Below are 15,646 nucleotides of genomic sequence, written 5' to 3'. Positions count from 1 at the left end.
GCTGGTCATATAAACAGTTGTTCTGTCTTCTATTTTGAAAATGTGTTAAACCTTGCACAACCCCAAATACAGAGACTGAGAATTACGTTGTTTACATACCCTCTCCTTCTTAGATACCACCAAGCTCCGTCTACACGCCCCCCTCTGCATCCCTGCTGGTTTTTGGTGTCACATGAAAGTAGATTCTGTGGGGACAGAGCAGGAGTCATGTGACCCATAGACTGAATGGAGAGTCTGTCCGAGGCAACAGCTGGGAAAAGAAACAAATGGCTCATAATGTGAGCATATTTAATAGCATTGTTTTAAATATCGAACTACATTTTATGGAATTGCTGCCTTTTATGTTAGTATTATTCATTAGCCAGGGTATAGATATCTTAACAAGAAGTAGATACTATGCATGTACAGTATGCTGGTAAAATGGTGATGAGTTCAATTTATGCTACTGCCATGGCACCATTTACAGAAGTTCTGAACAGTGGCTGTCCTACCTCATGTCCTTCTGGCATTTTATAGTCTAGTGTACCAAATATCTCACTTACCAATATCTGATCTCTTTAAAAACAAAAATAAACAAGACCCCAGACTCACACTGACTAATGATCATGCTCTAAAAGTATCATTTTCAACCCCTCGAGACTAATTACTATTAAATACATTTGACTGAAATAGCGTAGTATACTCCCAAGAGTGCAAAATAAAAGACAGATGAGAAGAAATGATCCATCTCAATTACTTTTATAGTGGCCTTCAAAAAACCCTATATAATAATTATCACGACAAAACATTTATTATATTAAAACCAGCATCACATAAGAAGAAAAGCAAAAAGTTCATAGAAACAAATCAGAAGAGAACAGCTTATACAGTGCATCCAGAAAGTATTCATAGCGCTTCACTTTTTCCACATTTTTTTTTATGTAACAGCCTTATTCCAAACTGGAATAAATTCATTTTTTTCCTCAAAATTCTACACACAATACCCCATAATGACAATGTGAAAAAAGGGTTTGAGATTTTTGCAAATTTATTAAAAATAAAAAAACTAAGAAATCACATGTAGATAAGTATTCACAGCCTTTGCTCAATACTTTGTTGATGCACCTTTGGCAGCAATTAAAACCTGAAGTCTTTTTGAATATGATGCCACAAGCTTGGCACACCTACAGTATCTTTGGGCAGTTTCGCCCATTCCTCTTTGCAGCACCTCTCAAGCTCCATAAGGTTGAATGGGAAGCATCGGTGCACAGTCATTTTCAGATCTCTCCAGAGATGTTCAATCGGATTAAAGTCTGGGCTCTGGCTGGACCACTCAAGGACATTCACGGAGTTGTCCTGAAGCCACTCCTTTGATATCGTGGCTGTGTGCTTAGGGTCGTTATCCAAGATGAACTGTTGCCCCAGTCTGAGGTCAAGAGCGCTCTGGAGCAGATTTTCATCCAGGGTGAATCTGTACATTTCTGCATTCATATTCCCTTTATCCTGACTAGTCTCCCAGTTCCTGCTGCTGAAAAACATCCCCACAGCATGACGCTGCCACCACCATGCTTCACTGTAGTGATGGTATTGGCCTGGTGATGAGCAGTGCCTGGTTTCCTCCAAATAGGACGCCTGGCATTCACACCAAAGAGTTCAATCTTTGTCTCCTCGAACCAGAGAATTTTGTTTCTCATGGTCTGAGAGTACTTCAGGTGCATTTTTGGCAAACTCCAGGCGTGCTGCCATGTGCTTTTTACTAAGGAGTGGCTTCCGTCTGGCCACTCTACCATATAGGCCTGACTGGTGGATTGCTGCAGAGATGGTTGTCCTTCTGAAGGTTCTCCTCTCTCCAGAGGAATGCTGTAGCTCTGACAGAGTGACCATTGGGTTCTTGGTTACCTCCCTGACTAGGGCCCTTCTCCCCTGATCGCTCAGTTTAGACGGCCATTTACAGATGATGAAGGCCACTGTGCTCATTGGAACCTTCAAAACAGCAGATATTTTTCTGTACCCTTCCTCAGATTTGTGCCTCGAGACAATCCTGTCTTGGAGGTCTACAGACAATTCCTTTGACTTCATGCTTGGTATGAGCTCAGACATGCACTGTCAAGTGTGGGACCTTATATAGATAGGTGTGTGCCTTTCCAAATCATGTGCAATCAGCTGAATTTACCACAGGTGGACGCCAATTAAGCTGTAGGAACATCTCAAGGATGATCAGTGGAAACAGGATGCACCTGAGCTCAATATTGAGCTTCATGGCAAAGGCTGTGAACACTTATGTACATATGATTTGTTAGTTTTTTATTTTTAATAAATATGCAAAAATCTAAAAGAAAAACTTTTCACATTGTCATTATGGGGTATTGTGTGTAGAATTTGGAGGGAAAAATGAATTTATTCCATTTTGGAATAAGGCTGTAACATTACAAAATGTGGATAAAGTGAAGCGCTGTGAATACTTTCCAGATGCACTGTATGTCCCATATAAAGACAATTAAAATCTAGTGGGAACCCCAAAATCAGATGTGCAACAATTACTACATGTGAAAACACACAGCTATGAAAGCCCATGAAATTGTTGCCAACTATAATTAGATTTTTCTATATCTTCAGTAGTACTTCACATGCTCAATGCACTGCTGTATTTATAATAGGTGCACTGTGTTGAGTGCACACGGGCCCCTGGGATCCAGGGGGGCCCAAACCGCACCCATTTTTTTCAATACTTACCTTCTAGAGTCCCGCGCCTCAGCAACTCTGCAGAAATCACTGGGAAAATGGCACGGCTGCCTTTTTCTCAATGTTTCATGCATGCGCAGTAGAAAATCACTGGCCACCGCACCATTTTCCCAGAGACCTGTGCATGCGCACTACACTCTGGGACAGCAATAGGGTCCCCTACTGAGCCTAGTGTCCAGAGTCAGTAGCGCTGCTCGCTCGAAGGAGACTGCACACGGGCATCCTCCTCTCTGAAGACGCCACTGGCTCATTGACTGTGACTTAACTTTCTACAATAAATTGGGTATAGCTGTCTGTTTTTTTTTGTTTTTTTTATTTAGAAATACATTTTAAATTTTTATTCATTGGGAAACTACAGAATAAGCAATTATTATACCCAGTTTTAAAGAAAATGTACTTGCCTGAGTTGTGATATGGTTGATTTGCTTACCTGCTGTAGAGAAAGCCCAGGAACCAGAACAGTTGCCTTGATCAAGTGGCTCCAGGATCATTCCTGGCCACTTGTCTGCAGCATTAAAATAGGAAGGAAGCAAATCATTGTTCATGTTCACCTATACACGGAAAAGGCTAGAAGTCAGTACCATACAGTATGAAAAGACAGAGATATAAACTACTTTGGCATTTGTGAAAAGCCAGGCCACTGTAGTGGAACCTATAACTCACTGTGTTTGGCAGACGTGCGTGATTTTCAGACATGTCCACTGCAGCATTTTCTGCCATATTGGGGAGCACTTACAATAAATAATAAGAATTTACTTACCGATAATTCTATTTCTCGTAGTCCGTAGTGGATGCTGGGAACTCCGTAAGGACCATGGGGAACAGCGGCCCCGCAGGAGACTGGGCACAAAAGTAAAAGCTTTAGGACTACCTGGTGTGCACTGGCTCCTCCCCCCATGACCCCCCTCCAAGCCTCAGTTAGGATACTGTGCACGGACGAGCGTACACAATAAGGAAGGATATTGAATCCCGGGTAAGACTCATACCAGCCACACCAATCACACCGTACAACCTGTGATCTGAACCCAGTTAACAGCATGATAACAGAGGAGCCTCTGAAAAGATGGCTCACAACAATAATAACCCGATTTTTGTAACAATAACTATGTACAAGTATTGCAGACAATCCGCACTTGGGATGGGCGCCCAGCATCCACTAAGGACTACGAGAAATAGAATTATCGGTAAGTAAATTCTTATTTTCTCTGACGTCCTAGTGGATGCTGGGAACTCCGTAAGGACCATGGGGATTATACCAAAGCTCCCAAACGGGCGGGAGAGTGCGGATGACTCTGCAGCACCGAATGAGAGAACTCCAGGTCCTCCTCAGCCAGGGTATCAAATTTGTAGAATTTAGCAAACGTGTTTGCCCCTGACCAAGTAGCTGCTCGGCAAAGTTGTAAAGCCGAGACCCCTCGGGCAGCCGCCCAAGATGAGCCCACTTTCCTTGTGGAATGGGCTTTTACAGATTTTGGCTGTGGCAGGCCTGCCACAGAATGTGCAAGCTGAATTGTACTACAAATCCAACGAGCAATAGTCTGCTTAGAAGCAGGAGCACCCAGCTTGTTGGGTGCATACAGGATAAACAGCGAGTCAGATTTTCTGACTCCAGCCGTCCTGGAAACATATATTTTCAGGGCCCTGACTACGTCCAGCAACTTGGAGTCCTCCAAGTCCCTAGTAGCCGCAGGCACCACAATAGGCTGGTTCAAGTGAAATGCTGAAACCACCTTAGGGAGAAATTGAGGACTCAATTCTGCCCTGTCCGTATGAAAAATTAGGTAAGGGCTTTTATAGGATAAAGCCGCCAATTCTGAGACACGCCTGGCTGAAGCCAGGGCTAACAGCATTACCACCTTCCATGTGAGATATTTTAAGTCCACAGTGGAAAGTGGTTCAAACCAATGTGATTTTAGGAATCCCAACACTACATTGAGATCCCAAGGTGCCACTGGAGGCACAAAAGGAGGTTGTATATGCAGTACCCCCTTGACAAACGTCTGTACTTCAGAAACTGAAGCCAGTTCTTTTTGGAAGAAAATCGACAGGGCCGAAATTTGAACCTTAATGGACCCTAATTTTAGGCCCATAGATAGTCCTGTTTGCAGGAAATGCAGGAAACGACCCAGTTGAAATTCCTCTGTAGGGGCCTTCCTGGCCTCGCACCACGCAACATATTTACGCCAAATACGGTGATAATGTTGTACGGTTACATCCTTCCTGGCTTTGATCAGGGTAGGGATGACTTCATCCGGAATGCCTTTTTCCTTCAGGATCCGGCGTTCAACCGCCATGCCGTCAAACGCAGCCGCGGTAAGTCTTGGAATAGACAGGGTCCCTGCTGGAGCAGGTCCTTTCTTAGAGGTAGAGGCCACGGGTCCTCTGTGAGCATCTCTTGAAGTTCCGGGTACCAAGTCCTTCTTGGCCAATCCGGAGCCACGAGTATAGTCCTTACTCCTCTCCTTCTTATGATCCTCAGTACCTTGGGTATGAGAGGCAGAGGAGGGAACACATACACTGACTGGTACACCCATGGTGTTACCAGAGCGTCCACAGCTATTGCCTGAGGGTCCCTCGACCTGGCGCAATACCTGTCTAGTTTTTTGTTGAGGCGGGACGCCATCATGTCCACCTTTGGTTTTTCCCAACGGTTCACAAGCATGTGGAAGACTTCTGGGTGAAGTCCCCACTCCCCCGGGTGGAGGTCGTGTCTGCTGAGGAAGTCTGCTTCCCAGTTGTCCACTCCCGGAATGAACACTGCTGACAGTGCTATCACATGATTTTCTGCCCAGCGAAGAATCCTTGCAACTTCTGTCATTGCCCTCCTGCTTCTTGTGCCGCCCTGTCTGTTTACGTGGGCGACTGCCGTGATGTTGTCCGACTGGATCAGCACCGGCTGACCTTGAAGCAGAGGTCTTGCTAGGCTCAGAGCATTGTAGATGGCTCTTAGCTCCAGGATATTTATGTGAAGTGATGTCTCCAGGCTTGACCACAAGCCCTGGAAATTTCTTCCCTGTGTGACTGCTCCCCAGCCTCTCAAGCTGGCATCCGTGGTCACCAGGACCCAGTACTTAATGCCGAATCAGTGGCCCTCTAGAAGATGAGCACTCTGCAACCACCACAGGAGAGACACTCTTGTCCTTGGAGACAAGATTATCCGCTGATGCATCTGAAGATGCGACCCGGACCATTTGTCTAGCAGATCCCACTGGAAGGTTCTTGCGTGGAATCTGCCGAATGGGATTGCTTCGTAAGAAGCCACCATTTTTCCCAGAACCCTTGTGCATTGATGCACTGAGACTTGGCCTGGTTTTAGGAGCTTTCTGACTAGTTCGGATAACTCCCTGGCTTTCTCCTCCGGGAGAAACACCTTTTTCTGGACTGTGTCCAGGATCATCCCTAGGAATAGAAGTCGTGTCGTCGGGATCAGCTGCGATTTTGGAATATTGAGAATCCAACCGTGCTGGCGCAGCACTATCTGAGATAGTGCTACCCCGACTTCCAACTGTTCCCTGGATCTTGCCCTTATCAGGAGATCGTCCAAGTAAGGGATAACTAAAACTCCCTTCCTTCGAAGGAGTATCATCATTTCGGCCATTACCTTGGTAAAGACCCGGGGTGCCGTGGACAATCCAAACGGCAGCGTCTGAAACTGATAGTGACAGTTCTGTACCACAAACCTGAGGTACCCTTGGTGAGAAGGGTAAATTGGGACGTGTAGGTAAGCATCTTTGATGTCCAGAGACACCATATAGTCCCCTTCTTCCAGGTTTGCAATCACTGCTCTGAGTGACTCCATCTTGAATTTGAACCTTTGTATGTAAGTGTTCAAGGATTTCAGGTTTAAAATTGGTCTCACCGAGCCGTCCGGCTTCGGTACCACAAATAGTGTGGAATAGTACCCCTTTCCCTGTTGTAGGAGGGGTACCTTGATTATCACCTGCTGGGAATACAGCTTGTGAATGGCTTCCAATACTGCCTCCCTGTCTGAGGGAGACGTCGGTAAAGTAGACTTTAGAAAACGGCGAGGGGGAGACGTCTCGAATTCCAATTTGTACCCCTGAGATACCACCTGAAGGATCCAGAGGTCCACTTGCGAGTGGGCCCACTGCGCACTGAACTTCTTGAGACGGGCCCCACCGTGCCTGAGTCCGCTTGTAAAGCCCCAGCGTCATGCTGAGGACTTTGCGGAGGCGGGAGAGGGCTTTTGTTCCTGGGAACTGGCTGTTTGTTGCAGCCTTTTTCCTCTCCCTCTGCCACGGGGCAGAAATGAGGCGCCTTTTGCCCGCTTGCCCTTATGGGGCCGAAAGGACTGCGCCTGATAGTATGGCGTCTTCTTAGGTTGAGAAGCTACCTGGGGTAAAAATGTGGATTTTCCAGCAGTTGCCGTGGCTACCAGGTCTGATAGACCTACCCCAAATAACTCCTCCCCCTTTATAAGGCAATACTTCCATGTGCCTTTTAGAATCCGCATCACCTGACCACTGCCGCGTCCATAAACCTCTTCTTGCAGAAATGGACAGCGCGCTAACTCTTGATGCCAGTCGGCAAATATCCCTCTGTGCATCACGCATATATAGAAATGCATCCTTCAAATGCTCTATAGTCAATAATATACTGTCCCTATCAAGGGTATCAATATTTTCAGTCAGGGAATCCGACCACGCCAGGCCCGCACTGCACATCCAGGCTGAGGCTATTGCTGGTCGCAGTATAACACCCGTGTGAGAGTATATACATTTTAGGATATTCTCCAGCTTTCTATCGGCAGGTTCCTTTAGGGCGGCCGTATCAGGAGAGGGTAGCGCTACCTGTTTAGACAAGCGTGTGAGCGCTTTATCCACCCTAGGGGGTGTTTCCCAACGTGCCCTATCCTCTGGCGGGAAAGGGTACGATGCCAATAACCTTTTAGGAATTATCAGTTTTTTATCGGGGGAAACCCACGCCTCATCACACACTTCATTTAATTCCTTGGATACAGGAAAAACTACAGGCAGTTTTTTCTCACCAAACATAATACCCTTCTTAGTGGTACTTGTATTATCAGATATATGCAATACATTTTTCATTGCTTCAGTCATGTAACGTGTGGCCCTAGTGGAAGTCACGTTTGTCTCCTCATCATCGACACTGGAGTCAGTATCCGTGTCTGTGTCTGCCATTTGAGGTAACGGGCGTTTTAAAGCCCCTGATGGCGTTTGAGACCCCTGGACAGGCACAAGCTGATTAGCCGGCTGTCTCATGTCGTCAACTGTCTGTCGTAAGGAGCTGACACTGTCACGCAGTTCCTTCCACAAGCTCATCCACTCAGGTGTCGACTCCCTAGGGGGTGACAACTGTATAATAGGCAATTGCTCCGCTTTCATCTCATTTTCCTCCTCAAACATGTCGACACAATCGTACCGACACACCGCACACACACACAGGGAATGCTCTGATAGAGGACAGGACCCCACTAGCCCTTTGGGGAGACAGAGGGAGAGTATGCCAGCACACACCAGAGCGCTATATATATACAGGAATACCACTATCAAGTGTGCTTTTCCTTTATAGCTGCTGTTAATATAAAACTGCGCCAAATTAGTGCCCCCCCTCTCTTTTTTACCCTTTTCTGTAGTGCAGGACTGCAGGGGAGAGTCAGGGAGACGTCCTTCCAGCGGAGCTGTGATGGAAAATGGCGCCCGTGTGCTGAGGAGATAGGCTCTGCCCCCTTCTCGGCGGCCTTTTCTCCCGCTTTTTTGGTAATTCTGGCAGGGGTTAAAATACACCCATATAGCCCTGGGGGTTATATGTGGTGTATTTATGCCAGCCAAGGTGTTTTACATTGCTGCTCAGGGCGCCCCCCCCTAGCGCCCTGCACCCTCAGTGACCGGAGTGTGAAGTGTGCCTGAGTAACAATGGCGCACAGCTGCAGTGCTGTGCGCTACCTTGTTGAAGACTGATGTCTTCTGCCGCCGATTTTTCCGGACCTTTTCTTGCTTCTGGCTCTGTAAGGGGGCCGGCGGCGCGGCTCCGGGACCGAGCTCCGAGGCTGGGCCTGTGTTCGGTCCCTCTGGAGCTAATGGTGTCCAGTAGCCTAAGAAGCCCAATCCACTCTGCACGCAGGTGAGTTCGCTTCTTCTCCCCTTAGTCCCTCGATGCAGTGAGCCTGTTGCCAGCAGGTCTCACTGAAAATAAAAAACCTAAAACTAAACTTTTCACTAAGAAGCTCAGGAGAGCCCCTAGTGTGCACCCTTCTCGGCCGGGCACAAAAATCTAACTGAGGCTTGGAGGGGGGTCATGGGGGGGGGAGCCAGTGCACACCAGGTAGTCCTAAAGCTTTTACTTTTGTGCCCAGTCTCCTGCGGAGCCGCTGTTCCCCATGGTCCTTACGGAGTTCCCAGCATCCACTAGGACGTCAGAGAAAGGTGATTGGCACAAATACAAATTTAGGGAGTACTTTGTGCTGTGCCTATGATAGGTTCCTGGTTGGATTGTTATTCAGGTCCATAAGTACCAGTTGGACAGGATGGTACTCACCAGGGACACGGATGTGGTGGGAGGGGGTGCCACCTGATTCAGCTACCGACCGATTTTAAGTCCTGTGGCCCACAGCTGCCCAACACCAGGGAAGACTCTCACAAATGTCTTCAGCCTATTACTTTCCTGTCCCAAACTCCTGGCTTTAGACTTTTCCCAGGACACATTTTCAGTGGGGTTACTGGACTCAGTCAACTTTGACTCTTGCATAAGTCTTTTGGGTGTATTTGCTGGTGTTTATCATTATGGATTGGGCCAAGAGTGTGAATCATGTAATGCAAACATATATAGGGACCTGTTTAAAAGGACGGTTGGTCTTCAAAAGGACCACCATCGGGGAAGGGGGGGGGACTGCAATGACAGGAGAATGACAGGCATGGACACAGAGGGGCTCTGCAGCAAATCACGGCACAAACACAGAGGGGTCCGGCAGCAGTGCCCCTTACGTCCAGCATTCCCTGTACTGTGCCACTGCCCAGGTACAGCCTTCCCTGTCTTGTACTACCCCCCCCCACAGTCCAACCATCCCTATCTTGCCCCCCCCATGTAAAGCCTTCCCTGCCCTGTGCTCCCCATTAAGTCCCAGCCTTCTCTGCCCCGTGCCCAACTAGCCATTCTTGTTCCCCAAGTAGGTACAGCCCTCCCTGTCCTGCACTTCTGCTTGGGCTAGTCCTCCCTGCCCTGTGCCCTCCCAGGTCCAGCCCTCCCTGCCCTACTTCCCCTTTATTTTTTTAAACTTCTTTACATAACCAATTGATGCCTCAGCCCTACTGTAGCTCCACTCCCTTCTTTTTTTTGTTGGGGGGAACCTGCCTATTGTGTCATCCCGAGCCCCACAATTTCTGATGGCAACCCTGGTCTTCAATATAATTTTTATGGAAACTTTCTTTATTAAAAGTGTTAATGAATAAGAAAAAAAAAAACTTTATGGTTTACTAGATGTGACCCATTTTACATAACAGAACATCATGAATTAGGAAAGTAAGGGCTATAAAGAGAAGAGACTTTTGGTGGAAGGGTTTGTATCACAGTACTAGCTATACTGCTGGGTCTGATAACATCATGTGTTAACCACTTATTATTATTATTATTATTATATAAGAACATAACAAAACAACAGGATACAACTAGAATGGTGGGAAAGGACAAGAAGACAGGGATGGGGTGAATGGACACTATAGGCCTAAGACACCAAGGGTCCAGTGACAGTCCATTATGATGGGCAAGGGGCATATCCTGTTTCAGGTCATTCAGGTGAACAAATGAATGCGTGTGTATTCCAGGATGTCTATTCTCTAGGTCTGGTCTCAGTATCTACTGTATGTTGCTTTAGTACTCTGATTGTTGCCCTATCTTTTTTCTGTTGCTCATTGTGGATGATTTATTGGTTAATAGTCAGTGCTTTTTTGCTGCAAGTTGTGATAACATGTTTCTCTGTCTGCAACTGATCAATATATATTTGACAAATGCTGGTCATCACACTTCTATTGTAAGGGCAACAAATGAAGAACAATGGTAATTATCATTATATAATTAGATTATAATCTGGGTAGAAGGGGAAATTAAATGCTCTGTGGGATGTGTATGTGATTGTACATCATGTCCAAACACAGGTACAACTGCACAAAAAGAGACGTTATAAAATGCTGTTTGTAAATGGAAAGGACTTTGAAACTTCACACTGCAAAACGTTGCAAACAAAAATAGATTTGCTCTTGTCTTCAATAAAATTTCAAGTATTTAACACTGACGTATATGCTGGGATACGAACAAGGAATTCCTAAATAGACGGACTGTTTAGGGAGTTATTGGGTCTAATCCTATGGGTCTTGCATGACCTCACTTGTCCCAGCTGAAGGAATTTTCCAGTCCTTGTCCCTGGGCAGAATCTCCCTCTTTTTTCCTCCTCAGACAGGATGGCAAAAAGAAGGGTGTTCACTCAACAGTAGCCAGCAATGTTTTTTTTTTCATTGCCACCCATATGGAGTGGAAAAGGCTCCGGACTTCCTGAGTGGAAGTTGCTTGAAAAAGTTTAATCACATGGTTTAATCACATTTGTATTGTACTTTCCTCTTGGGGTCTGCCAAAAATCACACACTGACCCCAAACTCAGGAAGGAGCTGTGACTGGAGAAGAGAGAATCTGTGCATTCCAGTAGCATGTTAACATGTTATTAACCTTGGCGACATGTGAGCAACAAATTCCACTCGTGCTTACTAGAATGTACCTGCCTCTTTACACTTATTACTTTATCCCTTGCTTTACATTATAAATATCTATTAAATATACTGTTGTAGTCCCAAGTAGTGGCTTTATTATATTTAGATTTTATATGTCTCTCAGTTTTGTTTGCACTTTACCCTAGACCCATATTTGTCAATCTTCCAAATACTGTACATCTTTTGGCAAAATTTATCATCTATTCTGCCTAAAAGCCAGCTTTCTACAGCTACACCAGGAACCCTCTAATTCCACCTTCTTTGTCAGTTCCCACTGTGTTTCATTTATTTCGTAATGCCTGAATTTTTATTGTATGAGTAACTGCCCCCTTACGTTTCCACTTTCATTTCTCTCTCACTCCTGCCATTCCACAGTGTACTCACATGTAACTCATTCATGTTCATGACTGAAGAGGGAGGTTTTATGGTTCCCAGTCGATGCTGGATTCCCTCATCCAGTGTCATACCCCAAAGGCGGCTATAATTACCAGCTGTCCAGCTATAACAAAGGAACCAAACAGGATGCAATCAATTGGAAGAATATCATTTATCGTATTTAGACATCTTCTTGATGATATAGGATTCTACTTATTGTAGTGATTATAATCGCTAAATCCCGGGTATTACAGGATTCAAAACACATTGTGGATTGGACCAGCAGGCAGTATGATGATACTTCTCTTCTCAGTTCCGGTTACATTATTCCAGCTGCCTGTAGAATAGATAGAGTCCCATGGTCTCAGTCATTGGTAGGCTGGGAGTGTGATGCACAGTGACATAATCACTGAGCGGCAGGATCCCAGCCAGTGACTGATAGTAGCCACATCACAGGAATTCAGCTTTCTACTGTCACTGGTCCTGGGAGACAAACGCTGTATGTACTTATTTCCGCATCGGTGCTGTCAGAGGGATCTGAACGGATCACTCCCAGCATATGCGCAGAATGACTCCTGGGTCATAAACCCGGATGTTCAGGGACCAACAGCCATCGCAAAGGGCAACTCTTATCAGTAGAGTTGCCCTTTGCGATACTAATAGCATATGTTAATACATATGTGTGGCGCGGTAAGTGGCGGGATGTACTACACAAAGTTGGTACATTCCACCCAAAGAGAGAAGGACAGCAGATGACACAGATGGGGTAAGAATAGCACGGGGTGGTGGAATAGCATGGAGGCGGAGTTGGTAGGCAGAGATGACAGGGTGAGAAGAAATAAAAATAAATTTAAAAATATAATGCTTTTATATTACTCCTTTTTTTTCCCATAAACACATTATTGGGATTAATCCCAGGATCACGAGATTGGAGCCCAGTAATCCCAGGATTACAAAATAATTTCTTGATTGGAAACCCCAATTGTATGCAAGAAGGAAACATGCATGTCTGAAAACATTTATTTATCTTACCCGTAGGAGCCTTGGTTTACAGCCTCAATGATTCGATTGTTAATGAGACATGGGTTCTGCTCACAATGCCAGTTTCCGGCAGTGGTACATGTGCTGGGGAAAGATAGGGGTTAATTGAGTTATATAGCAGTGAATCAAACAACTGCAGACTAAATGTACAATAAACTTTAAGTTTGTGATTTTCCATTCTGCAATAAAACTGAGACTAAAACTGGTAATATTAGCATACTAAATGATAAACAAGGAAAAATAACTTTGAGATAAAGATGACCTCTTAGATATGCTTTTTCTTCTACAGTCTCAAAAGATGAATCTAGGAAATACATTGCACAGCAGTAATCTTTGTAATCCATTAAATGTTACTTGTCCTACTCAGGAAAATGTGCACCGATATCTAAACAGATTGAGGGTGGTATGTGCTAAGGGGAAAGTCAGTATGACCGCATTCTCCATATATACAAAGCTCTAGAAAGTTTGTACGCGGTAGGCTATGCAGTCTATAGAAGACCTATGGCAGGCCAGGCCAACCAGTGGCTCTTCAGCTGCTGTGAAAATACACATTACAGCATGCCCTGCCACAGTTTTAGCATTCCTCAATAGCAAAACTGTGGCAGGGTATGTGGGAACTTGCAGTTTAACAACACCTGGAGAGTCACAGGTTGGCCAGGCCAAGCCTATTGGCTCCTTTACATACTGTTCCTTATTGTTCCAGTAGGATCCCTCCCAGTGTCTTCCACAGATCGCATAAGTGCTGACCAATAGCCAGACATGCACAGAAGAACTCCAGGGTCATATGCCCAGAAGTCTTTATATCACACAGGACAGCTCTTATCGGAAGTGCTGTCCTTTGCTATCTTAATTACAAATCTACCTTCATACCGACATTATTTACATGTGTGCAGTAAGCGGCAAATGTATTGCTTATTTGATACATCCTGCCTAAGTGAGCGTCACACTCACATGGTGAGTGCGACAAGAATGACAGAGTGTAGATGTAGTCCAGTCTTTACAATTAATGTGAAATATTCAGATATGGGTCCATTCTGTTCTACAAAAAAAATAAGAGTTCTAGAACTAGGGAGAAAAGTATGTACACTAGCTTCTCCCTCAAGTGCCCTGTCCTTCTCAGCAGCTTCTCTATCACACGCCCACCCTTGACCACAGGCTTTCCTCACATGCCCTACCCACCCACTAGTTTCTTTCAATCACATGGCCCCTCCTGCCAACCAGCTTCTCCTTCACAAGCCTCTTCTACCCATCAACTTCTCCCTCACATTCCCTTTCCTACCCACCAACTTCACCCTCACATGCTCACTCCTGCCTTCCAGCTTTACCCTCGCATAATTCTTCCTGCCCACCAACTTATCCCTAATATGCTTCTTCCTCACTTGAAGCCTTCTGCCCCCCTCAGCTTCTCTCCTTACATGCCTCCTACCACCACCAACTTCTCCCTCACATTTCCACTCCCACACACCAGTTTCTGTCCATCACATACCCACTCCAAGCTTTTCCCTCACATGCCCCTCCTACCCACCAAATGCTTCCTCTTATTTTTGCCCACCAGCATCACTCTCACATGCATGCTCCTCCTCTCACATGCTTCACCCTAACAATACTTCCTGCCCTCCAACTTCTTCCTTACATGCCTCCTCCTGTCCTCCAAACCAAATTCTCCCTCATAAGCCCCTCATGCCCACTAGTGTCTGTTCATCATATGCGCTCTCCTGCCCACCAGCTTCTCTACCTCACACGCTGCCTCCTGCACATCCACTTCTCTCTCACATGCCCACTCCTGTCCACCAGCTTCTCATTTACATACCATTTCCTGCCCTTCAGTTCACTCGCACATGCACGCTCCTGCCTACTAGCATCTCCCTCAGGGCCGTTTCTTGGGGCAGGCGAGCAGTGCAACCGCACTGGGCGCCCGCCGCAGCACTAACTGTGGCTCCCTGCTTCACCCTCCTATTTCTCCCCGAGTAACCCGCTCGGGGGGTGGAGTTTCACGGAATGACGCGGTTGCGCCGTTACGTCACGACGCAACCCCGTCACTCCGCAAAACTCCCCCCCCCCCCCCGAGCGGAGTACAGAGGGGGATCCAAGTTAGGAAGAGGGAAAGGCCACCGCGAGGAGCGACTGGTGAGGCGGGCCGAAGAGCGGTAATCGCCTCTGTAAGTATTCTCTCTCTCTCTCTCTCTCTCAATGTGTAAAATGGGGACACCTGCCGTAATGTGTGAAATGGGGACTCTTGCCTGCCGTAGTGTGGGGATTTAATGTATCAAGGGCATTGCGGCGTGTGGCATAATATGGTGCAGGGGGCTTTACTGTGTGGGGCTTAATATGGTAGAATTTTTTTTTCCTGTGGTGGTCGTGATCTGTTGGAGCAGGGTCAAAAACTGGATTGTGAGGTAGTCTTTTCAGACGAGGCCATGCCCATTTAAATGAGGCCACACCCATTTAGATGAGTCCACGCCCCCTTAACGGGAGCGCGTGCAAGTTTTGTTTTTTTATCTAGGTGTGGGGGGGGGGGGGCATTTTTTTATATCATGGGGGGGCGCATTTTTAAATCTCGCACTGGGAGCCAAATTGGCTAGAAACAGCCCTGATCTCCCTTACGTAATTCTTCCTCCAACCAACTTGTCACTCACATGCCCCTTTCTGCTCACAGCCTTTTCTCTATAATGTTTAATCCTACCCACCAGCTTCTTCCTCACATGCCCCCACCTGCTCACTAGCTTCTCCATCAGATGCCCCATCCTGCCCAATAACTTCTCTCCTACATG

The 15,646-nt window shown here is 46.2% G+C and overlaps 1 protein-coding gene across 4 annotated transcripts in view; it reads right to left on the bottom strand.

Moving 5' to 3' along the window:
* Positions 1-15,646, bottom strand: part of KCNQ4 (potassium voltage-gated channel subfamily Q member 4) — a 752,031-nt gene that overhangs the window by 30,256 nt on the left and 706,129 nt on the right. For all 4 annotated transcript variants that reach the window (XM_063954215.1, XM_063954216.1, XM_063954217.1 and 1 more), the window contains 4 exons: positions 12,867-12,959; positions 11,844-11,958; positions 3,152-3,272; positions 100-250 (listed from right to left, as the gene is read on the bottom strand). In XM_063954215.1, coding sequence (XP_063810285.1) covers positions 100-250; positions 3,152-3,272; positions 11,844-11,958; positions 12,867-12,959 — 480 coding nt within the window. The remainder of the gene's footprint in view (positions 1-99; positions 251-3,151; positions 3,273-11,843; positions 11,959-12,866; positions 12,960-15,646) is intronic.

The sequence above is a fragment of the Pseudophryne corroboree genome, chromosome 2 (assembly GCF_028390025.1).
Source record: "Pseudophryne corroboree isolate aPseCor3 chromosome 2, aPseCor3.hap2, whole genome shotgun sequence".
NCBI lineage: Eukaryota > Metazoa > Chordata > Amphibia > Anura > Myobatrachidae > Pseudophryne > Pseudophryne corroboree.
The sequence above is the reverse complement of the archived record's forward strand: the minus strand, read 5'-3'. Positions and strand labels throughout refer to the sequence as shown.